The 26,804-nt window shown below is 45.5% G+C and overlaps 1 protein-coding gene across 1 annotated transcript in view; it reads left to right on the top strand.

Annotated features, from left to right (window-relative positions):
- The window catches only part of ANAPC15 (anaphase promoting complex subunit 15), a 100,844-nt gene that overhangs the window by 24,828 nt on the left and 49,212 nt on the right, over positions 1-26,804 (top strand). Inside the window, exon 2 of the mRNA XM_086942417.1 lies at positions 21,527-21,649. Coding sequence (XP_086798543.1) covers positions 21,530-21,649 — 120 coding nt within the window. The 5' untranslated portion in view covers positions 21,527-21,529. The remainder of the gene's footprint in view (positions 1-21,526; positions 21,650-26,804) is intronic.

The raw sequence follows: 26,804 nt of genomic DNA, 5'->3' as shown, positions 1-26,804 counted from the left end.
TGTCTTACCACCCCTGCCAAGCAAGACTTCAACACAAAACAAACAGCACCTTTTTGAAAAGAAGTTTTATTTAACAAAATGCAAAGACTATCACTTTTAGAGTAAGGCTTGGGGTTTATTACATAATACTCTCTAAACAAAGGCTGTCTCAGATACCAAATGAATTAGATTCAAATATATGTAGCAAACTTGTAATCTAAAGGCATGAATCAATAACTGAGCGAACTTATCTAAATGGCATTAATCAATTATACTGATTAATAAACAAGCAAAAACTGAGAAGATACACTGGACGTCCTGCAAGAGATCAGAAAGACATACATATACACAGTAGAGGATCACTCTGGATGTGCACCTCCCACACCACATAGAAAACACCTCAATTGATCACAGCCACTGGCTCACATCACAATGGCAATAACCACAAAACTCAATACATCACCTGATGCATACACTGCCCACTTCTGGCCGGAAGAAGTATTCACACAGCCGGAGATCAGAGTTCAGCAATCCGGGTTCAATCCGAGATGGACACGTCTGCCCTCTCTCGGAATCCACCAAACTTCCACCAGACCAGTGGAGCCTCCCCCTTTTAATACAAATCCAAACATAATGAAGCTTCTAGCAAGCCTCGCCCCTTCGTTCTCGTGAGAGCCCATACCAGTCTGCTCCAAGGCCACGGCATCGGTTGATCAGGCCTTTGGTATGGCTTCGAGACGGACCATGTACATTCCTCTGATAAGAACCGGTTTTCTCCAGTCAGAAAAACAGGAGGAAAGCAAAACATGCCCTCTTTAGCTCTACAGCTTCGCACATGCACAGAAAATGGCTTCAGTCATGAATATGGAATTAGTTAACCCATGCACACAGAAAGGCCCAAAGCAAGATGGAATTGAAAAGCAAGATGACATGAGAGCATGTCAAAGTCAATAGTCAGCACTGCCATGAAGCAAGGTAAAGTCAGAAAACAGAATGGTCAAAGCCAATAGTAAGAACTCCTAATTCTCACCAATGCACAATACAGTACACATTCCTGCACAACTGCAAATGCACAATACAGTACACAATCCTGCACAACTGCTCACCTTCAAATGCACATCCCACGCGCTCTGCTCTTGGCAAGACTGTTCCACTCCGTAACAGCTCCCACTGAAAGACAGCAAGATTACAGAACAGAAGAGAAGCAGGCCAATGCAGGACCATCCTACATTAAGGAGCACACTAAAGTCAATTAAAATGGTGGTGGTGAGGGTCATCATAGGGTGTCAAAATCACAAGAGTGGCTCATTTATTACATTCCACCCAATGACCCTCGACCATCACCATTCACATATATCAAAAACTGAATCACATAACTAAAAACATAACTAGTAATGAAAAACTGTATTTCTCAACTAAAAACACAACTATGATTGAAAAACTCAGTAAAACCACAACAGCATATGCCAAAGCAAGTCTCAACTGAAATACATAATTGTCATTTCTCAATTGAAAGCAAATCATCTAAGCATGTCATAATTAAAAGAAGACTGCATTTCCCAAATACATGTAAAAGCAATAACTCCGGTGCTAAATTGAAAAGAACAAAAATACATGTATGGATACACAAAAAAAATGAATCAAGCTTTTGAATGCTCCTAATGTCTCCAATGGTAATACTGGAACTTCTACTACTTACGCAGCCAAATTAATATGAATTGCCCGCTGAAAAATAGGTCTCTGTTCAGTCCCTAGCTCAGAAAACATCTGCTCAAATTGCAGCACAACATCTCAGTTGTTCACCTTCTTTAGTGTTCAAACTAACTGTTCATCTGTGTGAAAGACACACAGCTCTTGAATTTTGTTTCCCTCACAGGTCAATAAAACAGCTCCAATTGCAGCACATTCTGCTGCTCACTATTCACTTAAAAACCAACAGTCTGTCTGTGTGAAAGGCACACAGCCTTCCCGCTAGTCGCGTCATCTCCATCTCCAACACATCAGTTCAGTTCGCTTGGCATAGAAGGGCCACATCCGGTCCGTTCAGCAAAGGTGGACCCCATCCGGTCAGCCACAGGACTTCAGCTTCCCTCAGCTACAGGACATCACTTTCCACCGTCTGGCTTGGCAGCTCCAACAGGCTTGGGGGAGGGGATAGGGGATAGGGCACACTCATATGGGAATGGGGCGCTGCGCAAACCAAGGCACCGCAATATGACAATCTGAACCGAGAAACAAGTATCACTTTTCTTGCAAAACAAAGAAAATTCAAAAGCACACTTTTTCTGTCTTGCTTGAAAGTAAAATATTTCCACCACTGTCTGCATAGCTCTCCTCTAACTCTGGGGAATTGTCTAAGAATTCTACCCACGCTTTAATCTCTGAATCCTTGGTATGAGAATAAAACTCTCTTTTTCTCTGCACAGCAAGAAGGGCTGGGGCAGTATCCTTCCTGACTATTTCTCCACTCACTGCTGGATATGAGCTCCCTTTATCTATTGGCAGAAACCCAGGACACTTCATCTGCTACGGTAATTTTCCTTTCCTCAACCGGCATTTCACTTTCTATGGGACTTGTCTGGCTTGTGCATTCTGGCACATAAGAATCACAATTCTGATTAAATCTAGGAGAAATCCCTTCCTTTTCTGCCCACCTGCTTGTATGATCTTTATCTCCTAGGTGCTCGTATTTAGGTATGCACACCAAATCTGAATCGTGTCTCCAAGGGTTTAGCCTTGTCATCTGTAAGGAAATTAAAGGTTCAGTCATGCTCAGTCAGCACACTCTGGGGAATCTTATATTCTCAATCTCTACCCCTGGACTTTTCATTAGGACCTGAGAAATCACATTGTATTACATTGTAATACCCTCTGTCCAGTATCTGTCAATACGCAATAACACAAACGTATCTGAAACTCTTAAAAACATATATTTCTTTTCCCTGTTGATTACAAAAACTATAAAGAACACATTTCTCTTGAACTGGCACACAAAATAAACTGTGACATTTCTAAAGTGACTACATTTGAAAACCATTCTACACAAACTGCTTGTGCAGAGTTAAAAACATTGTTGCGTTAATTTCCTAGGATAACATTCCTCCCTGTAAAACAAAATTCATTTGCCAACATGTTTAATTTATACCTACGAACAGTGATCGTTAACTCAAATAAAAAAAAACTGGTCTGCGCATTTTCCTCACGTTCTCTAAACTCACATTTTTTCACATCTGACTCGTCCTAGCTGGTCAAAACAAATGGCATGAGTACATGTGTAATTCTCTCTTTAAAAAAAAAACGAACTTGTTTTCAAATTGCTTTAAAAATACATCTCTTCAACTAATGTTCAAATCTGTTTCAAGGATGGCAAAAGGAAACCTTTTAACTCCTATTCTCTGTACCTTTTTCCTACTTTATTTTTTCAAACTATCAGAAGCTGCTCTCTGTGCTGTCTCTCAATCCCCCGTAAGCGCTGCACCTCCTTAAGATTTCTGCGGATCCTGCTGGGCCTTTTGCCCAAAATAACAACCAGAGGCTTCTTCCTCCTTCTGCTGCCGGCCCCCACCTTATCTCTTCCAAGGCCGAAGTGCCATGCATGCCTGCCAACTTTTGTCCGCTCCTATCTGCTCTGCGACTCTCCTCATGGGGGGGGGCACATTTGCAAGCCTCCCAAACATCCATCTGAAAGAAGCTGTCTCTGTCTGCTGGGGCAGAAGCTGGGATGGCCCCTCCCGTAGGAATTCCTCCTCAGTCTTCACAGAAAGCCTGACCTCTTCTCAGAGCTACTGGATGATCTCACTGCAAGCCTCCCAAACATCTAACTCAAAGACTCAAGCACTTCACCATCACTAACTGTGTATTTCATTTCGCCTCCTGCACCAGATTTTTACGTGCCATCCACTCCCAGGACACATTTCATGTCTGAGATGGAAAACAGCCTCACATTTTTTCTTAACCCTTTCACCTCTTGTCAGAATGAAACAGAATTCACAAGCTAAACATTTTATTCAACGCTAATACACCACTGTCTATCTTTCTTCTGTTCTTATCGCAAAGCTATAAACTGCCCCCTGTCAGATCATGAGTCTGTATTTCACTTGTCTTAGTGCACATTTAAAATGTGTGTCTGTGCAGCACAAATTCAGACCTCATGTTGAATCACTTCCTATGTTCAAATAATGTACATCCTAGTACTTCTAATCAGACCAATATATTTACATTTGTTACATTTTACAAATTCAGAACAACCAGGAGAACAAGAAACTCATTCCACGTATTTTCAGAAAATGACCAAACTCATTAGTTTGCCTGGGAAAGCAATTGCAAATGCTCCTTTCATTTTATCATGTCCTCAAAGAAACCAAACAATTTCAAGCGCTTTTTCCAAAGATGTCAAACAAAGAACATCCCACATTTCAGGGTTCCAGTCAATTCCAACCTTTAAACATACTGTTCTCCTATTAACCCTTCCTCTGCTTTTCATACACTTATTTTGCATGATACAAACCATATACTTTCTCTTCCACAGTCTGGCAACTTTCCCACTTATCTTTGCAATAATTTATTCTGACAGGTTAACATTGCAGAGGTATTTTTGGCTCCACAAACCGTGTCTCTCATGTCTCAAATTCACACTGCAGCTGAACATGTTTTGTATACATTTCTTGCTAAACACTTGAAAGGGATCCAGCCCTTTCTGCCTAACGTAGCAAATTATTTATAAGCACTTTTTACAAATCACATTTAAACACACACTCCAATTCTCACTCAAAACAGCACAATTAGCCCACTCACGGGCTAGCACACCATATGGGCTACATCCAATCCAACTATATACATATATCAATTGGTATCTAGGAGTCTGCTTTTAATTTCTAGAAAACATATTTCTTCTCCTTTTAAGTCAATGTTCATATCCTGCCGACTACGCCAAAAATGTTTTGAATGTGGCTTCTCACCAATAAGCCACACCCAATCACTGCACTCCCACCTGGGAGGCAAATATATCATTACACCTTTGAATAATATACACTTTTAAGAATGTCTTACCACCCCAGGCACAGCAAGACTTCAACACAAAACAAACTGCACCTTTTGAAAATTAGATTTGTATTTAACAAAATGCAAAGACTATCACTTTTAGAATAAGGCTTGGGGTTTATTACATAATACTCTCTAAACAAAGGCTGTCTCAGATACCAAATGAATTAGATTCAAATATATGTAGCAAACTTATAATGTAAAGGCATGAATCAATAACTGAGCGAACTTATAATCTAAATGGCATGAATCAATAATTATACTGATTAATAAACAAGCAATAACTGAGATAAGATAAGATACACTGGACGTCCTGCAAGAGATAAGAAAGATATACATATACACAGTAGAGGATCACTCTGGATGTGCACCTCCCACACCACAAAGAAAATGCCTCTATTGATCACAGCCACTGGCTCATATCACAATGGCAATAACCTAAAACTCAATACATCACCTGATGCATACACTGCCCACTTCTGGCCGGGGGAAGTCTTCACACACCCTTGGATCAGAGCTCAGCAATATGGGTTCAGTCCAAGATGTACATGTCTGCCCTCACTCGGAATCCACCAAACATCCACCAGACCAGTGGAGGCTCCCCCTTTTAATTCAAATCCAAACATAACAAAGCTTCTAGCAAGCCTCGCCCCCTCGTTCCCATGAAAGCCTGTACCAGTCTGCTCCAAGGCCACGGCATCGGTTGATCAGGCCTTTGGAATGGCTTCGAGACGGACCATGTACATTCCTCTGATAAGAACTGGTTTTCTATAGTCAGAAAAACAGGAGGAAAGCAAAACATGCCCTCTTCAGCTCTGCAGCTTCGTGCAGGCACAGAAAATGGCTTCAGTCATGAATATGGAGTTAGTTAAGCCATACACAGAGAAAGGCCCAAAGCAAGATGGAATTGAAAAGCAAGGTGACATGAGAGCATGTCGAAGGCAATAGTTAGCACTGCCATAAAGCAAGGTAAAGTCAGAAAACAGAATGGTCAAAGCCAATAGTAAGAACTCCTAATTCTCACCGATGCACAATACAATACACCCTCCTGCACACCTTCAAATGCACATCCCACACGCTCTGCTCTGGGCAGGACTGTTCCACTCCGTAACAGGTCCCACTGAAAGACAGCAAGATTACAGAACAGAAGAGAAGCAGGCAAATGCAGGACCATCCTACATTAAGCAACACACTAAAGTCAATTAAAATGGTGGTGGCGAGGGTCATCATAGGGTGTCAAAATCACAAGAGTGGCTCATTTATTACAAAGGGAAATAAGAGAAAGACCAGCAATAGAAAGAGTACTGTAACATGACGATATGAACACAGCAAAGGGAAGAGAAGTAAGCAAGAAAGGGACAGAGAATTGATAAGGATGTAGAATAAAGAGAGGAACATCTACAGAGAGATGGCTCAATAGAAAGACAAGGAGATATCTGGAGGAAGAGCAAAAATGCAGTATAGACGTACAGATTTCTTGTGTTTTTAAACACCTTTTCACAACAAAAGTAGGTACTGTTTTATAGGTGTACCAAGTACCTAAGGCTATGAGTAGTAAGTTAATTGAATGACCAGACTTGTTAGAGGAAAGAAATGTCTCTTGTAAGACATTTTCTGATCCAAACCAATCTTCTGCCAGTATCTCGCTTGACTTTAGAAGACAAAGTACGCCCTTGTGTTCAAAGTCAATCAAAAGAAGGGCTAGATAGGGGGTAAGAAGTTGGCGCTGGGCCAGTGAGTGCCAAGTGGCGACTCCTTAAGCAGTGCCTCGTACTGCGTAGCAAGGCGCATTTATCTGGGTGGATGAGGCTGCTCAGCAAGGATCGTCGTGTGGATTTTGGCTTCATTTTATTAGGGAGATCGGGCAGTAGTTTGAACAGGAGGCTGATGGGGGCTTTGTTTTGGGTATGGCAACAACTGTTGCCATATCTGTTTCTGGCGGGAAGGCTCCCTTTTCCACCACTTCTTTATACAGAGCGTGGAGGTGGGGTATCAAGGTGTTTCGGTATGCTGCATAATATTCCAATGGGAACCCATCTGGCCTGTGTTTCTTCCCTGTTGCGACCAAGGAAATAGCCTCCCCTATTTCTTCCTTTGTAATGGGCAGGTCTAATTGGGCAGTTTCTGACTCTGCCAGTTGAAGAAGTAGGGCAGAGTCTAGTTACATCGACGTGGGGGCCAACACCCTGGACCGGTGAGCGGAGTAGAGCCAGGAGTAGTATTCGGCAAAGGCTTGGGCAATTGAGGTAGGCCTGCGGTGGGCACAACCTTGATGGTCAAGAATCTCTGGAACTATTCGACTCGCCTGGGACTGCGAGGGCAACCAGTGGAGTAGCTTACCATTTTTATCCTCCCCGGCCATAAACGTGGGCCGCGGAGGACCTCCAAATTAATTTTGCTGATTCGAGCGATAAGTGTTTTATTTATTCTTTCAACAGCGCGAGCTGTCGGTGTCCACCCCCGCCTTCCATCTCCGTTAAGATCTGTTCTAGGCGAGTCGCCTGGGCTTCCAAAAGGGAGAACTGGCTCTCCTGCACCAAACGCTTGGCTTTAAGTTGTCCCTTGGCGAAAGCCCGGGAGTGTATCCTTGCGGGCCTCCCATGGCTTTCCTGGAGAGGGAACTGTGTTTTAGTTAGTTAGAAAGTATTGTTTGAGTATATCCCCAATTGTTTGCCGGAACCGGTCGTCTTGGAGGAACCAGGTATTAAGCCTCCAGATGGGGCGCAGAGCTCCCGTGGGGCCCCCCACCTGGAAGAGATGAGAGTGGTCTGATATGACGCGGGGGAGAATACGGATATCAGTTACCGCCTGCCAATCCAGGCTGTCATGAATAGCAAATCAATGCACGCATGGGTATGGTGCGCTGCATAGGTGTGTGTGTTGAAGCATTCTGGGGTTCCATGTCCTCCAGACGTCGCATACGCCTAGCTTTGCTGCCCACTGTCACCCGCCTAGCATGCTGTGTCATGTGTGGGAAGGGTGTGCCTGTGGCATCTTTAGATGGCTGCATGACTGCCTTAAAGTCACCCCAGACTACAGTCGGACATTGGAAAAGGGAGGAGACCATGTCTACGGTAGCACTCAGGGTGGGTGTAAGGGTTGCTGGAGGCACATAAGGCTGCAAAAACACAGTTGATGGACAGAATGCAGAACAATGTCTTACATTCACCCCAGTACAAAGATCTGGGCCTAAATCCATCGTTTTTCTGCACTCCACACCACCCTAGGTCAGACAATGGCTATATGCAAATCAGCCTTGACCCTGTGCCTCATGGGAACAGTCCAGCCCGAGCTACCAAGCCATGTCTTTCCTAGACCGGAATCAAGCATCCAAGAACTGGTTTCTGGCTATCAGCCTTCTTCAGCCTGGATAGCTTGACTCCAGTGATGTGGAGAGCCTGGGACTCACGTCTGAGCATACCCAGCCCACTCAGGGTGAAAATTGCAAAAAACACAGTTGATGGACAGAATGCAGAACAATGTCTTACATTCACCCCAGTACAAAGATCTGGCCCTAAACATAAGGCGACATTAAGTTTATGGCCGCCCATCCCAGAGTACCGGCCAGAGCCACAAAGCGGGCATGCGGGTCCTTAAATACACTGGCAGGAGTAAAGGGAGGGTGTGGCGAAGGAGGATCGCCACCCCTCGAGATCCCCGCCCAAACCTGCTGCGCCAGACTGTCGAACCCATGGTGTGCAAGGAAGGGGCATTGATTTCCCATAAGATGCGTCTCTTGGAGCAGGAGGATGCCGGGGGCAAACCTTTGGGAATACTTCAGTACTGCTGTATGCTTCACTTTATCTAGGAGCCCGTTTACATTCTAGGAGAGAATTCACAGGGGCTCCCCCCAATATTGGGATGTAGCCATGGCATGTGTGTGGAGTCACGGGGTTCCAGTGGCGTGCCAGGGTGTTCCAAGGACTGGAGCTTTGTGGAGGCCTAGTCTTTTACACTGATGGCGGTAAGTGCGTATGTCCAAAGTAGCTAGCTGGGTGCTGCAGCTGGGTAACAAACCTAAGACAAAACTAGAGACAGTGGTCCCAACTCCCTTCCCCAACCAACCCACACCCTAAACTTCTGTAAAGGAAACATCTGTTGCCCTAATAACAGCAAGTTACAACAAGACTAAACTGCAAAGCTTAGTGTGTGAGCTGCTTGATGGACCCCTCCATATGACAGAATGCATTCGTCTCCATGGTGGAGTCTTGTTGACAGCACCAAAACTGCCTAAAATTTAAGGGCAGCATTCACCGGATACAGTCTATATCTGTTTGAAGGAACAAGTTTCCCAATCCAGGTAAAAGGTAGATCGTGTGGCTCTGTGAAAGATCAGTGTCATCCGACCCTATAACCGGGGGCGTGCGGAGCTGTTCGCCAGACAGTGCCTCCTCTGTGCACTGATCCCACGGTTGACTTGTGGTTTTAGGGAGCTCTGACAGTTCGTTGGAGTCTTGAGTGGAAACAGTGGGTGAGACGGATGTCTCTCTGCGGGTGTTATGACCTCTACGAGTGCAAGTGTGCTGCCTGTGGGGTCTAGAGCCTTTGGGCGCCACGGCTCCGTATCGGGGCGCAGGAGGAGAGGCCTCCTCGTGGGGACAGGGAGGACACTCTTCAATCAACCAGCTCCATGCCGCTTCAGGGGTTTTAACAAGCTGGACACAACGGTCTGTTTTGAAGGTTGAGGGCTCTCAACTTCTGCTTGACCTCTATGTAGGACCTTCGCTGCACCTGGACGTCTCTGGTGTAGTCTGGGAAGACCATGACTTTGTGTCCCTGGTAGGACAAGGTTGCTTGGGTGCCTTCAGTATAGCATCCCTGCCTTTAAAGTTGAGAATCCTGGCGATAATCGGCTGGTGTGGGGCACCCAGTAGTGGCTTGGGTGTAAGAGCCTGGTGGGCCCCCTCCATGATAAACCATGGTGATAGGCCATCCAGGATCTGATCTAGGTCTCAACAAAATACGCTACTTGTCCGGATTCTGCCCCTTCGGGGATGCCCACTAGACGGAGGTTGTTGCATCGTGAGCGGTTCTCAGCATCTTCTGCTCATCTGTGCAATTCTATTGTGTGGGACTGGTGTCGCGTGACCTGTTCTTTCAATTGGTGCACATCAGCTTCCACCAGTCCGGCCAGAGCAATGGAGATGAGCAGACCAGTCGAGTTTCACGGGGGGCTCCCTCAGCCACTCCACCGATCCACAGGGCGAGCGATAAATTGGTCTCGTCCTCACCAAACCAGCAGCGTAGGGGTCAGCCCCACCGATTTGGTTACTTCACTGCCCAGCAGGTCATCCCTCTTTTTAAACCCATAAGGATAATTCTTTGTTGCATCTTCAGGCCCCAGAGTTGCAACAGTGCCACTGCCCCACGTCGGTCCAATGTCTCTATTGTAGGGACCGGTGTCCTCGGTATCTCACTTAGGGCCTGTTGCTGCGTCTGACCACTGACTCTGGAGTGTAGGCCCCAGAGAGCAAGGCATGCCCCTCGCGGGGATCACAGGGTCTTGGTGTATGGTTCTCCTGACCCAACTGTATGTAGTGTTGCCCCTCCGTTTGGTTTCCAGATATGGCCCTTCCACCTCGGGCTGGCACAGCCGTAGGGGGCCCCCAGTCACCCTTGTCCTTCCGGCCACCCTGTCGACCTGTAGGCTGGGTGTGTCGCCTCTAGTGCAGAGGAAGGAGGGATACGTGGAAGATGGTCCTGAGTCAGAGGGCACCAGGCATGTATCCCGGACTGCGCCTTCTACATCCCAGGTCAGGCCCAAGCGCAGCAGGGGAGATTGGAGGTCTAAACGTCATACCGCAGTCCCCAAGTATTCCCGCCTCGCAGGAGTAGTCTAGGCAGCAGGTCCTCGGATCGTACCTTGTATGGGGTGGGTGTGCAGAAGGTCCGCCGGTCTTCAGTTTAGCATTGTTGACTTGCCGCAGCTCACCCTCAGAAGGCCCCAGATTGGACCAGAAGAGGTGGCCCATTCCGTGCACAAGAGGACCCAGGGGTAGATCTGTCAACTTCGGGTCTCCAAGCACTGCCAGAATCTTGCACCGCTCTGTGAGTCTGAAGCTAACCACAACCAAGGTGTTCAGGCAGCCCGCCCACCCTACAGGGTCTGCACCGCTGCCTGGGATGGCCTTCGCTGATACGCTACCTCACCAATTTCCTTCCGGCCACAGTTACCACCTCATCTACGGAGTGGGTAGAGGACGCAAGGCGACCTCTAACGCAGCATCTGGAGGGGCGGCTATCCAGCGGCTCTGACCTGACACCTTGTTGGTTTTATTCAGCACCCCCGACTGGTCCCCCAGTCTCTATCTCACCAGCTGCCATCTTGTCGAGCCGAGGGACGGGCCATAGGGTGCTGCTTCATGGAGGTAGGCTACAGCGTTGGCAGGGCCTGATGAAGAGCGCCCATCTGGAGGTTGTTCCCCACCAGCCCAAGGCCAGGTACCACCCCACCCCTCAACCCACAGCCAGTAGTCCTGCGGACCCAGGCTATGCCACCGCCATCTTGCCCCTGGTCGGTCAGTGCCGCGGGTCAGCACTACAGTCGTATTCTCCTTGACTCTATGCACTCCTAGGACTCCGGCTCACTGCTACTGTGGTCAGTCCTAGGCGCCAGGTGATTTCTGGTGTTGGAGGAGTCTACGGATGAGAGCGGATAGCGGTGGGGTCCGGAGCAATGTTGGAGTTCGACCGCCATCTTGATGCTCGAAGCCACATCCTCACTGGTTATAGATTAATTGTTGAATGTACTGGTATAGTGCCAGATCTTATCTTGGTTTTTACAAGACAGAAGGGAATATAGGTGTGTCTATTTCGACTCCGGAGTAGTTTGCATTTAATTTCCACAGCAGAGTGTGATGAGCTTTCCTTCTGTTACTGAACTGCTTTAAGGCACCCATGCTAGTTTTATCCTTCCTGTATCTTCTAGCAGCAGCAATTACATCACAGTTGCATTGTAGGTTTCGTGAATTCGCAAACACTGACACTTTCTTCTTCCAGCTGTTAAATATGTCCACCTGCGTCTTGCCCCACTTTAATCATCTGACCAGTAAGGTTGTTTCCAAACCTATGGGCTCACCAAGTATATTCAATGGGTTGCATATAGAGAGCTCCAAGTCCAACTATATTTAAGGCTCCCTGCTTTCTATTTTTACTGATTTTTTACAGTTAAATACAGACAGAAAATCTGTTATTTTCCCGTCTGTATTTATTTTTTAATGTGGTTAAAAACGGAAATTGGGTTGCTTTTTGAGTGATCGAAATACTCTCGTCCAGGCTGTGTGGATTGATAGTTAAGAGTTTAAAAAAGAAAGGAATTTTAGTAAAGAGGCTTAAACTGCAGTAGATATGTACAAGGTTGATATTGAAATTTGCATATTTTCATATAAGTGCATTGATTTATCTTCTGCTGATGTTCATATCTCTGAAACTTGGCAGGCATTCAAGCATGAGGGCCTATTCACCAATTAAATAAATGTGGAAATATACAAGTTTCAGCTTCCTTTTTCACAAACCCAAAATAAATATGGATAGATACAGATAAAATAAAAAATAAATATGGTGAAATATAGACGTCAATGTAAAAAAAAAGAAATACCATAAACCCGGGAGCCCTGCTTATAATGTGGCAGTGGGTTGGTGCGATGTAGGATACAGCATGTGTAGGGACCCATATATCAAATGTCCCATGTCCATGTGTGAATAATGAAAACAGCCCAGGTTCCCTTTACATTCTTGTACTTTAAATGTTTATTCCATTATAAATCATGGTAACAATTCAAAGGATGCAAAGAAAAACCCTATACTGGACTACTTAATATGTACCTGGGAAGCCTGCAAGCTCTATTTAATGCTGTCTGGGCAGAACACTCCCCACGTTATTACCAGTTTACACAAGTCATTAAATGAAAGATCCCTGAAAACCTTTATGAAGTGTCTGCCACTGCATTTCTCCAAGTATGCTTTTTAAAGAAATTTGTGGTCCGTTTGACCCAAAAACATTTAATTTTTTGGGTTTGAATCGGACAAATATGGTGCAGAAGGTGGATTATGTTGCAAATGTGGAAAATCCATATTATGCTGAAAATGTTTTGACTGCAGATTTTCCTTATTCCTGTAACTCTGGTTATAACTTTTAGGGTGAATAGTAACGCTTTAGAATACAGGGACAGGTGCCTCTTGAAGGGAGAAATGGTTTATAATATCTAGGTGTAGAGCGCCTCGTATCATGGGACCCCTTCTTACAGTCCTGAGTTTTTAGCCACTAGCACTTGGTATGCTAGAGTTTTTTAGCCCATATCTTAATGTTTAATGGAAAACTACACATCACTATACTGTGTACTGTTTGGGTAAAAACTCTGCCCTGGCACACTTTGTTTCACATGTTATTGGGTTATATGATGGCTATTTTACATAATGTATGAGGATAGACCTCTTGGAAAAGGAGCTATCATTCCAGAACCTGAACCAGCACTCTGATGTTTTTCTTGTTGTTGTTCTTCAGAAGAGGTGGCAGCATGTTTTGATTAATATGCTTTGTTTGTGTATGTAGCAGAGTGTTGACCCATTTTCATCAATAGGAAGCCAAAATGTAAAAATTAGGACATGAGTGAAATAAACCAGTGACTTGATGGAGAGCATTAGTTGCTGACTGCCAAAGACGACTCCTCCCACGATTATACTACCACACTGCCTGCTGCCTACCAGTACCCATACCCACCAGTAAGCCTTCTCATATATCCTAAAAGCAGTATGTAAAATCATTAAAGGCATTAAACATGTATGGTCTCTGGGCAAAGGGTGTGGCTGGAATTTTTAAGGAATGAAGCAGGAGATTGAATGACATGGGCATTGGTGGTTCTGATTGAACACGCAGTCACTAAGACACAAAGAAGGCTTATTGGTTGTGTTAGGAAGTGCCTCTTTTTGCATGATCACCCCCAAAGTTGTGAACGGATGGTGCTTGTTTTTCTTCTCTTAAGAGTGCACTGAGGCCTTCTAACCAGTCCTCCATGCCAGTGCTCTGAACTTTAAAAGTTTAATGTTAAATTGGTTATAGGGCCTTGGCATAACTTAATTTACTTAGAAGTCCATAATATACGGTACTAAAAGTATCCAGTACCTGTAAGTCCGTGTCACTCATGGCCTGCAGCACTTTCTGTGCCACCCTGAGTACGACAAAAGGAAAACATGTCACCCAACTCACCACTGTAGACTGGTAGAGCATTTTAAAACTGCTAACTCTGAAGGCATTTCCAAGGTGGTGCCCATGTACCAGCACACCCGCGGAGCTCCGCTGCCCGTATCTGCATGTGGAAGGGTTCGTCGGACCTCTAAACTATGCACAGAGCTGGTAGATGTATCTAGGCCATAACGCAGGGCGCAATTGACTCTCACAGCGGTAGTTCCTGACAGTGCGGGGGGAGTTCCAGCACGGCAACATGCTGAACACACCTAAGGTGGCGGATGCTGCACGACCCCCACACTGAGATCCCCAAGGAGGGGGGCCCTCAACGTGACTGCACAGACCAAACAGGACCCTTGGCGAGGACGGCGCAGTACGGTAACCAGGAAAAGAAACACACTGAGATTGGTGGTGGTGGCAGGCAGAGACCTCTGAGATGCTCACAGTCTGGACACCTGTTTGGGCTTTTCTCCCCCTCTCTTCCCTGGCTCTTTTCACCATGAGGGTCTGCCGAGAGGGCTCTCCCACCCTAAGTGTCAATTTGATTGAATTTACCAGTGCTTGTTTGTTGGTGAGTGAACAGTCTTGATTTATTATGTCTTTAAAAATCTATATCTCCGGAACCCTCCAGTGGATCTTTTCAGTTTTGGTTTCCATAAATTCCTAAAAATAAAGTTTGTTTCCAAATTGGTGTCGAGTTCTTAACCGCATCGCTGTGGCTGGAACTCCCCCGCGGTGCTGAGGAATTTGACGCGTGGGCGGTTCCGACAGCCCCTGGCCATCTCCGCACACGCCCACCGTGACATCAGACGGACGGGGGCCGTCCGACGCATGGAAGAGTTTAAGAGTTGTGTTTCTTTCTTCAGTTGTTTTGGTGCTGTTTAAATGCTTTTCACTTGTTCCTTTGTTGATGCCTGACTGCTCAAAGTCACAGCTACCCAGGGTTGAGCTAAAGTTTGACAAACAAAGCCTTACTGAGTCTAAGAAGGATTGGAAGTATATGACACAGTGAGGTCTCACAACCACAACATATACTACACTCTATTTCCTCACCGGTAGGAAACCAGGTAGCATGACCTATGATGGTAAAATCTCGGTCACCAATTTCTATAATCTATGATTCGAAGAAGTTGAACAGTTTCATAGTAATTATGAGAATCTTGAAAAGAGTTCTTAAGTGATTCTGATTCTGTGATTTTTTTTTTTGTATCATTTTAAATATACCGGACCCAGACTGCGGCATGTCTTAGATGTTGGCAGCCTGTGGCTGACCTCCTTCACATGTCATGGTCCTATTCCAGTTGTTAATGACTATTGGAAACTAGTGTGAGAATCTGGCTTAATATATGATGCTCATTTATGTAATTATAGCACCCTACACTAATCCAGACAACCTTTATGGTGATTTTAGTGGTCGTAGACAACCCTAGAAAGCTCTCTAAGTGGTAGCTGTGGAGAGCAGCCTTCAGGCTTAGTCCAGAAGGAGTGTAAAGCAGCTTGTTTTACCAGTACTTAATCACGTGGTATAGGTTAAATGAAAAAGAACCACACAGCGTAGGTATAAAAATAGGTATTTTATTACAAACACATTGTATTATCTACTACTTGGAGATACAAACACAATAAACACAATACTTCGGAAATAGAGCGCGTAAGTAGAACAAATACACAATGATCTCCAGGGAGAGACCAAGCCATACACTAAAATAGTGGAATGTCCACTACCACACGACAAGAGTGGACCCACAACACATAGAAGAGCTGGTGACCCAAGGAACCATCCAAGGTGAGTATCTAGGAACCCCACGGAGGTCGTTTGCAGAGTGGGAACATGACCGCGGGCTCAATGTTACTCAATGAGTAAGTCACAGTTTCAGTTTTAAAGAAAAAAGACCCATCCCAGCGGACCCTGAAAACAACTCAGTGGAAGGTGTAATGTTGGAGAGTCACCCCACCCATGGGTACCCCAGGAACCAGGATACCTATACCAGGGAACCCGGGTGCATAGGTGTCAAATGATGTCGGAAGCCGCCGTAGACCACAATCGAGGACTTCAGAAAGATGCTGCTATAGAAGAAGACAAAGGAGCCCAGTGGAACCAAATAGTGGATTCATGGTGAAAAGACCCTGCAAGCAGAGGGGACAGAGTCTATGCCACTCAGGAGTAACCAGAAGGCACAGAAGTTGAATGCCCACCGATGTTGGAGATGCAGGAGAGGGTGACGGTGCCCTTGAAGTTGTAGCTGTGCAATCAAGGCGATGCTGGAGAAGACCAAGAGCCATTCACGAGCTGTCCCACATCGGATGTCAAGAGCCAGGTGGTCAGTGGCCGGCACGGGCATCAACAAGCCTTGGTAGCAGAAGCAACATAGTCGACGAGAAAGTTGCAGTGTCTCGACCAGCAAGGTCCAGGTGACTTACCACAAGCAGGTAAGTCAACGCAGACCACAAACAAGCAGGGGAGCCCACTGGAGCCAAAGACGACCCTCAAAAGGACCTATGGACCAGAGGTTCAGGAATCGCAAGAGGACCTTGAGCAGCTCACCAATGAAGAAAAGCCCACGGCGCAGATAAAGCAGTGAGGGCGAAGATCTTGGCTGCAGGAGTTGCTTGAGGTTGGAGCTTCTTGGAGCCTGAAGATCCTTGTCAATGGCAAGTCAACGCGGCGCACAGGTGTTCTCTTCCAGCAGTTCCGACTGAGGATACTGACCTAAAACTCGGTATGAAGACCATGCAGGCCTTGAGGGAGTTGCAGAACCACCACCCGAGTTCATCATAGACCGATCAGCTGTGTTGCAGTGCCTACAGATGCAGGGGAGTGACTCCTTCACTCCAAGGGAGATTCCTTCTGGTGTCTTGGTTGTCCACAGGCCTGGTGAAGAACCTGTATGGAGCACGGGCACAGATGTTGCAGGAGACCAGCTGGCGGACGAGACCAGGAGCACAGGAATCTTCCTCGTTGTAGTCTTGGTTCCCAAAGCGAGGTCCAAGAGTGTCCAGATGGTCGAAGTTGAAGTGGTGTATGAGCTGAATATCGTCCCGTGACTAATCTAGGCACCCACCCACAGCTAAACTCTTAAGTACCCTTAGGAAAAGGTTCGGACAATTCAGGGGTCCCTCCCAGAGGAGAGCCTGGACAGTGGGGAGGATACTCCCATGTCCTTTGTCTAGTTTCACACCAGCGGCTCCTTGAACTGGTTTGGACTGGAGTATGCAAGGAGGGCACCAAATGTGCCCTTCAAGCAGTATGTGTCTCTGTGAAGCTGGCCAGCTCCCGCACCCTGCCCCAAAACACTAAGCCTGTCTGGAAGGTGGTCACACCTCCATGTGACAGGATATCTTTTGTACTGCCTGCCCCTGTTCGAGCTTAGCTCAGCCTCAGGAGGGTAGAAACATGTCTCTGGTCTGTAGCAGCCTAGCTTACTGTCCAGTTCTGGAAGACTGGTACCAGGAGCACTGAAGATTTACAGTGTTGGGGGTAGGATTCCAACATGTCTGATACCAAACATGACCGGATTCGTTGCAGCTAGTTTAGAGATGGTCATCGCGTAATGACGCTTGGCCACTCTATATGTCATAATGGCTGATGCACTTACAACCCGGGAGAATGGACTCTGAAGGTTGTAGGGGTGTCCCGCTCATTTAGGGGCACCCTCACACTTGAGACCCAGCACCCTGCCTTCAGGATTGAAAGGCCTGCCTTAGGGGTGACTTATAGGTTTTAAGTGTAGTGACCTCAGATATAGGGGAACCTATATCTTTCGTAAGTGGTGCTAGCACCAGCTTACACAGGCTGCAATGGCAGGCCTGGAGTCACAATTTATGTGGTCTCTCATGGATGGCATAATATATGTTTCAGCCCATGGGAGACCTTTGGTGTACCTATGCCGTGGCTACCTTGGTACCATATACTAGGGACTTTCAAGGGTACCCCCTGTAGCCAATCTGGAGTGTACTGAAGTACTCACCATGTCCGATTTGGTAAAGAAGCACAGAGACTGGGGTCCAGATTAGCTGATTTCCAGTCAGACTAGTCAGAAAAACATAATGACACCAGCACAAAGTGGGGGTGACCATGAAAGCACATCCTACTTTCCTACAACTTGTGACAGAGACCTTGTCTGCAATATCATCACTGAAGGATAATTGCTCACCGAGGCACTGTATAATGGACTTACACCCAGGGTAAAAAAAGGATAATTCTTAATATCAGTTTGTGTCACTGGTATTGCGGTTAGCGAAAGCATAGAACAATTATTAGGGCTTTATGGTATTTATTTTTTTAGCATTTCCATGTGTATTTATCCATATTTATTTTAGGTTTTGCGGCTAAATGCAGTGGTAAAACTGTACATATCCATATTTATTTAACTGATAGATGCACACACATACTTTGATGTCTGTCTGGCTTAGATATTTCAGCTGCCGCATTTTATATAACAAACACCCACTGGCAAATATTAGCATTATACTACAAATGTATATTGATACATGACATTATTTATGAAATTGCATCTTTTTTTTATTTCCCGTGCTTTCCATCTGCTCAGCTGTGGGCATTTGGTTCATGAAAGGCAGCACAGAGTGACTCAAAAAAAGCCACATTTTCTGTATTTATCCATTTTAAAAATAAATGCAGACAGAAAATAGTGTTTTCTGTCTGTATTTAGCTGTAATAATCCTTAAAATCGTAAAACCAGGAGCCTTAATAATGATCCATTGGACCCGTCTTGAGTGCCCTCGATAAAGATGTAGTATAGGGATGCTCAGGGATGGCTGTTCGCTAAAGAAATGCGGTTTAAAGTGGTACAAGCTGATGATAAGTCTTCTGAGGACATACCGAATTGACATAGGATGGTGGATAGATTGTTAGAGAAGGAACTTGACACGTCTCTGGCAATGTCTTGAAGTTAAGTGCCCCCCCTTGGGTCGCTCATCTGCCTGAACTAACTATTTGTGATGCTGGGCTGTACTTTGTGACAGGGCACTGCTGATGACTGAGCAGGCACGATGGGGTCATCACCTGTTTGTTGATTTGTACTGGGAGCTATGTAGTGTGGGCACTGTAATTGCGCTCTTGATGTTTGTCAATGCTTATTTACAAAATTATTAAAAATAATACATTGAAAGTTCCCCTTTTGAATGCAAGCCACACTGATTCGGAATGTGAAGTAGTGTTAATTTTTCATGTGTACTGCTTTGTGGTTGCCCTACATTGCAATCATGCAGAAGATCCCAAAGGCTTAGTCTTTTTAGCAGTGCTCTACGTTTTAACTGATCATCTTTACATTGAATAGTTTTAGGTTGATCAATTAATTGAGTACATTTTCATCAGGCCTTTGATGTCTCAGCTGCAGGGGAGAGTATTTAAAGCTTTCGATATAATAAAGTACAGGTTGAAGAGTAGTGATTGGGTGTTGATGGCCATCAGAAGTGAGACCTGCATGGCCGAATATGCTTCATGAATGGACCTAAAGCAACTTTGAGTTGTTTTGTTTGACTAAAGACAGGTACTCTGCACATACTGGCAGACACGAGTGAATGACTTGCCAAATCCAGTGTTTAAACTCTAGTTGCAGTCCTGCCACATTGTTAGCAAAGATTAGGTCTGTGATATTCCCTGCCCTATGCATAGAATTGATACTATGGTAAGTTAAGCTCAATGTTTTCTGGTAGTCTAGATCATGCATTGTACTTAGTATCTTGTTTGTCCACCCAGAGGTTGTACTATCCCTACGGGAGAACCCTCTATGGCAGTGATTGAAGGGCTGTGCAAAGGTGACTATGTTGTCCAGAAACCAGGGGTTGAAGTCCCAACATGTGGTGTATATTGTCAATAAGAAGGTGTTTGTGCTAGGTGACCTTTGGTTGGCAGGTGTTCGAAGCAGCTGCTGTAATAGGAATCCATGATACCTACTCATGTCATGCCCCCAGAGAAGATAACTCCTGCTTTACCCCTCTTCTATTCCCCATGTGGGTGACCATGTGGATCTTTCGAAGTTCGTTGCACACTGCAAGTCAGATTGTCAAGAACCAGATTGCAGTTAGTCTGAGGATATGGCTTTTCTCTCTTTTCTATCTGGTCAATGGTAATGGGTTAATATGTGGGTGTTGAGGGAGTGTTGCTAGCTCTGGTTTTAGGTGGAGTGGTTCTGATGAACCTTAGATGGTGCAGAGGGTCCCCTATGGTGACTGTTGGTGAGCTGTTTCCTAGATTGCCTGGTTGGGGAATCAATTGATGTGGGTGGACCTGGAAGCTGTCCCTCAGTTCTTTTTTAAGGAGTTTTCCTACAGGGAATGGCATGTCGACGTTAATCTGTGAGAGCGGTAGGCCATTTTGTACGGTCCAAGGATGAAATATGTTATATGCTTTACTGTGTGTTAAATCATCGTTATGTCACACTGCTCCAAGGTTACTTGAGATCTCTACTATTTTAGCTTAAATTCGAGGAACATACATAATAGATCAGAAAAGTGCAGTTTGGTGAAGTAGATCTTAATAAGGTAATTGGATGTGTCTTTAAGAATGTCTGCAGTATGTGAGAATCATATGTTCTCTATTAGTGATTACGTTTTACAGGAAAATGAATGCCTACTTACACAGATTTGGGTCTTAAAGTTTGACCGTTTTGAAGTGGTCTTCTCCTGGCCTGAAGAACGCTCCCTTCCAGCCCCTCACATCTGCCACCTCCTTCATAGGACTTAGTTTACAGCATCCAGGAATGTGCAGTTATCACCCTTCGGTTCCACACAAATGTCAGTAACTGTGCTTTTGTATACTAAGATGTTGCCCAAGTCTGTGATGCTTCATATAGTGTGACTGTTGACAGTAAATCACTTCCAAGTACACATTGTTATAATATTTAAATAAAGTATACCGGATAAATAGGTTCGGGATATAGGTCCTCGGCATCTGAAACTGGCACTTATGAAGTATGGGCAGCCTAGAGGCCACACTTTGATGATGCATGTTACTTAATGGTGCCACAGATAAAAAATGAACACTCAAGGGTGTGATTCTGTTCTTTTTGGGGCACAATTCTGGAACACACTCCTGGCGCCTCTGCAGAAAATAAAGGACAACAACTGGTTCAGAAAGTCTGTCTTAAGTGAGCTCTTCAGTAGGGCGTTTTAGGCAGCCAGGCTATATGTCTCTTCCTAGTACTTTTGTCATTGGTGCTACTGCCTTGCTGCTGGTTTCAGGATGCATAGTCCATCAAACCTAGAAATGTCAGTTGCTAATGTAACAAAAATATACATATGATTTATTTTAAGGATTAATTATGTTGCTTTTCCTCTATTTTCCATTTTTTGTCTACAAAGAGGATGTCTACGCTGTTCCCATCACTTTTTCCACAAGTAACTGAGTCCCTTTGGTTTAACCTTGACCGACCATGCGTCGATGAGAATGAGCTTCAGCAGCAGGAACAGCAGCACCAGGCTTGGGTAACTATGACTTATGGAAAGGCTATTTTTTAATCTGACCATGTATGTTCAATTAAGTCACAATCATAATATTACATATTAGCTAGTGTTTTCTGAATATCACAGTGTTAACTTAGTTTAAAGTGCAATGAATGAAAACATCAAAATCTTGAAACAGTATGGTCTTTGTATCAAGACAATGGGGTTGTGAGTTGTACATTGAGATTCCGATTGCTCCTAAGTACGCCTCAGACCCGTCAAGCTCTTGCGCTTGTGCATAAAAGAAGAAAAGCAAGGAAACTGTCCTAATTGATGACAACCAATGCCTTTAAATAGTGGGGATGGGAGAACATCTCCCACCCATAGTAGTTATTACAGATGCATGTTCCCCAAAAGAGAATCTTCAACATCTCTTGATGGTTGTGCATTTCTTTAGGCCCAGATCTGACTTCAACTTGGTTGACATTTAATTACCTGTAGATTTGTAGTAGGGAGCTTGTTCCTTTGATTTGGGCTAAAAGCACATTATGTCTACATTGAGTTGTTGCTGAGCTCTTCCTACATGATTGATGATGCTGCATTGAGTTATTTTTCACAATAATTATTGAAACCTAAATCCGCTGTCATTGCAGAGGGGACCTCTAGAAGGATCCAGAAATATCGGAAACCCTATCCCAATTCCCTTGAGGAGTCATATTGTTACTGTTGTATGAGGGGACAGTTGCCACAGGCCAGGTCCACTTGAGATTGGATGAAGGATTTTAGCACCTTGACCATGGCCATCTAGCTGTTGGGACTGCTCAAACCAGTTGTATGAATGAAAACTTCCTGAGATTGTTCTGCTTTGGGAGTTTAAATGGTCATCTTATATCCGTCTCCTAGTATCTGTGTAGAATGTGTCATTCGCCATTTTACACTTAATATTGCTGGCACCACCAGGGCCATACATCAGACTACATATCTTGATCTGCTTTGTTTGATTAGGGTACATTGCTATACCTGGACTCAAAGGCACCTCACAGCTAGATGTGAATGGTGAGAATCAAAGGTCTAAGTGAACAAGCATTGGCATAGCCAATAGGTCTCGCTTTTGGGACCTTATAAGTGTTTAGCCATGCAACACTTGATATTGTTTAATCAAGGATATTGTGCTGGATAACTAAACACTTATAATGTCCTAAAGGCGAGACCTAGCGGCAATACATTGGGGGGCCTTCTAAGTGTTTAGGTAGAGCTATTGGCTTTGCCAATGTTTCTAAGCTGTGCAGTAGAGAAGAGTGGCTGCTGTGCAGCATGCTGAGAAGTTGTAATAAAAAAGTTTAAGAAGCACTGAGTGATGCTGTGGTGTCGTTGAGTGAAGCTGTGGTGGTCCTGTGTGATGCTGTGGTGGTGCTGATTGATGCTGTGGCGCTGCAGAGTGATGCTGTGGCAGCATATAGTGATGCTGTGGTGGTGCTGCGTGGGTCTGTGCTGGCCCTGAGTGATGCTGTGCTGGCCCTGAGTGATGCTGTGCTGGCCCTGAGTGATGCTGTGCTGGCCCTGAGTGATGCTGTGGCGGCCCTGAGTGATGCTGTGGCGGCCCTGAGTGATGCTGTGGGGGCCCTGAGTCATGCTGTGGGGGCCCTGAGTCATGCTGTGGGGGCCCTGAGTCATGCTGTGGCGGCCTGAGTCATGCTGTGGTGGCCCTGAGTCCTGCTGTGGCGGCCCTGAGTCATGCTGTGGCTGCCCTGAGTCATGTTGTGGCGGCCCTGAGTCATGCTGTGGCGGCCCTGAGTGAAGCTTTGGTGGTGCTGACTAATGCTGTGGTGGCTTTGAGTGATCCTGTGTTGATGCTTATTGATGCCATTGCGCTTTAGTGTGATGCTGTGATGTTCCTGAGTGATGCTGTGATGTTCCTGAGTGATGCTGTGATGTTCATGAGTGATGCTGTGATGTTCCTGAGTGATGCTGTGATGTTCCTGAGTGATGCTGTGATGTTCCTGAGTGATGCTGTGATGTTCCTGAGTGATGCTGTGATGTTCCTAGGTGCGCCGAGTGTTGCTGTAGTTGCGCCGAGTGTTGCTGTAGTTGCGCCGAGTGTTGCTGTAGTTGCGCCAAGTGTTGCTGTAGTTGCGCCGAGTGTTGCTGTAGTTGCGCCGAGTGTTGCTGTAGTTGCGCCGAGTGTTGCTGTAGTTGCGCCGAGTGACACTGTGGTGGACCTGAGTGATGCTGTGGTGGACCTGAGTGACGCTGTGGTGGACCTGAGTGACGCTGTGGTGGACCTGAGTGACGCTGTGGTGGACCTGAGTCACGCTGTGGTGGACCTGAGTCACGCTGTGGTGGACCTGAGTCACGCTGTGGTGGACCTGAGTCACGCTGTGGTGGACCTGAGTCACGCTGTGGTTGCTCTGAGTGATGCTGTGGTGGCGTTGAGTGATGCTGTACAGACCAGGCGAGATTCAGATACATCAGTACGGCAGGACATAATGCTATTATTTTTTAGCATGCCAGCACCTCTATGATCTCTAGTGTCCTACAGCATCACATAAGGACACAACTGGTGCACGTTCACATGCAGAATGTTCTACTCTGTAAAGAAGCTGTGCTGAAGGCACCTTTAGGATGCTTTGAAGCTGTATTAAAAGTACTATCATAATCATGGACTGTAAATAGAAGCAGGTTACTAACCTGACGAGGGCAAATTATTTTATTTCTGCATTTTATGGTGTTACTGTGTGGCTCAGCATAAATTGTACACATACTATAAGACACTGTATTACTGGCAGAGCCCGGACAGTGAGCTGGCTCTTCCCTAATTGTATGCTTTAGGGCCAGTTAAGTTATTTAGGGTACTGGAGGCAACAGTCCTGTGTGGCAATAGGAGCTCCTCGTGCGTGTCAGAGATTTCTGCTACTGAAAGGGTGCCCGGCCTGCAGTCTGCTAGGAGCTGATCAGGGATTTGCAGCAGGCGGCTAATTGGGGGGGGGGGGGGCAGAAACATCAGAGTTGTGAGAGATGCCAGGCAGAGCTGCATAAGCCATGACAAGAGAGTTAATGAGCCATGACGAGGAAAGCCAGATGGCACATCAGATGGCGGCTTTGCGCGCGCACGCAATCTTTAGGCCATAAGCAAAAGCTTGTGGTCGGATTTCTAAAGCCCCACTCACTAAATGTCTCGCCAGACCAGCGCATGCGCTGGCTCAGGCAAGACCTAAAAAGGGAGGTCATGCCAGCACTTTTGAAGTGTTTCCGGGCAGTACCATGCAAGAGCTAAGTTTAGGATCCACCTTAATGCAGGCCCCAGGTAAATGAGGCCTTGATAGCATTTTAGAGCTACGTTTCATATTCAAATGATGAAGCTCTGGGTTTCCCCACGCAGCAGTGTGTCAGTACCATCTAACTTGTGACTTCTTAAGCCTTTCTCTTAAATTTGTAATGATCTGCGAAATGATTTAGATTTCTGTGCAAAAGAAGTTTCAGTCTTCTGGATTGCAGCCAAGACATCACAGTAGTCTGTAGAAAGAAGGAAAACAACATACATTTATTTAATGAGTGTTTTCTAATGAAAATAGGGACCCCATAACACTCCTGTAATGTATGCTGTTCCTACAGGGGAATCTAGAAGGTGCAACAATGGGGTTTTTATCCTTTGGGTGCCCAACCACTGTATTTTTCAGACAAAGTTTTATGTAGCACAAACTTGGCCCAAAGATATCGGAGCGCTTTACATGAACACAAGATTACATTACACAACAACAGCAGATGTCTTATTTTTGTTTAGACACAAGATTAAATAATTTGCCCAGAATCACGGGATGTTAAGCCGATGCAGACGTGAAGCTGCTTCCCCAGTTCCAAAGTTGGCAGCTATGGTCATTAGGCCACATCTCCTCTACTTGAGATACATGTGTGCCACAGTGGAATCGGGATTTATGGCTGGATTCCTCGGTCTAAAATCAAAATGTCCTGTTAGAATTGCCCCAATGTTTCTTACTGTCCTGATGAGTGCACAAGAGGACCCAAAACCGAGAGCAAGTTTAGAAAACAAGGGAGGTGAAGTTTAAGGTTTTGTGTCCCTCATTTGAGACTGAGTTTTTGAATATTTTACTTTGAGATAATTTTTAATGTTCGAGACTGACCTGTTTTAAATATATCAAACATTTCTGAAGTCACGTTTTGTTCTGCTTACTCTGTCTGGATCAGATAATCTGGAACCTTTGTGCACAGACATTACATAGTCTGGTTTTGCAATTACAATGGCCATATTGATCCCAGAAGTGCGAATCAAGAGCCTAATTATACATTTATGAGAAAAGCCCTGAAGTCTTAACCTTCACAGCTTAATGTTACAAGTCTGTGGTTTACCCTGCCTTAATTCATATATTAAGGTCATGTTCCCCTCGTTCATTTTTTTGCTAAAATTATGACTCTAGGCATTTGGCATGGGTGAGAGAAGTTTAAGACCATGTGATATTCGCCCTGAGGAACAGTTTTTACATGTTAATCCGATAACCAGTTTTTAGGTCGAAGGCCTAAAAGGCTGCGCTTGCGCAGTCTTAGGCGTGAGATTTAATGAGTCTTAGTAGCGCTGTAGGTCCCGCCTGCCTGCCCCGTCTCTCCTCCATTGGCTGGCTTCCTAAACAGAGGCCAGCCATTAGAGGAGAGATGCGTCACTCCAAACAAGCCCCGTCCTTTTCGGATTTAGGGGCGTGATTTTTTACATTCTTTAGCCCTGTGACATCGTCCGTCACTCAGGACAGCAAACCACGCCCCCAATTCCGAAAAATTCTGAGCTGAGCGGCCGCCATTTTTTTTGTGTGTTGTTGTGGTGAGGATCAGCGCAGCTGCCACTCCAGGTAAGTTTTCATTTGTTTCTTGTTTCCTCTTCGTCTCCGTGTCCATTCCTCCTCGTGTGAGTTGTATCTATCATACCTTACGCGTGGTCTTTCATTCTAGTGCGATCTCTACTCATAGCTACTCTTTTTCTAAATCTCGGTGTCACGCGTGTCCATTCCTTTCACCTCCCCCGCCTCTCCCGGTCCTTGTTGCCAGTTGCGAAGCTGAGATGTGAAGAGCCTGTTTTATAAACCGTGGGAGACTTTTTTGCGCATTTCCGAATCTCGGCTGCAGAGCGGAAGTGGTGGACGCGGTGGGCCGGCTGCCTGAAGGGACACTTTTACACAAGGGTCTGAACGGA

Source organism: Lissotriton vulgaris, chromosome 10 (assembly GCF_964263255.1).
Source record: "Lissotriton vulgaris chromosome 10, aLisVul1.2, whole genome shotgun sequence".
Lineage (NCBI taxonomy): Eukaryota > Metazoa > Chordata > Amphibia > Caudata > Salamandridae > Lissotriton > Lissotriton vulgaris.
Note: the sequence above shows the minus strand (reverse complement) of the source record. Positions and strands in the feature narration are given on the sequence as shown.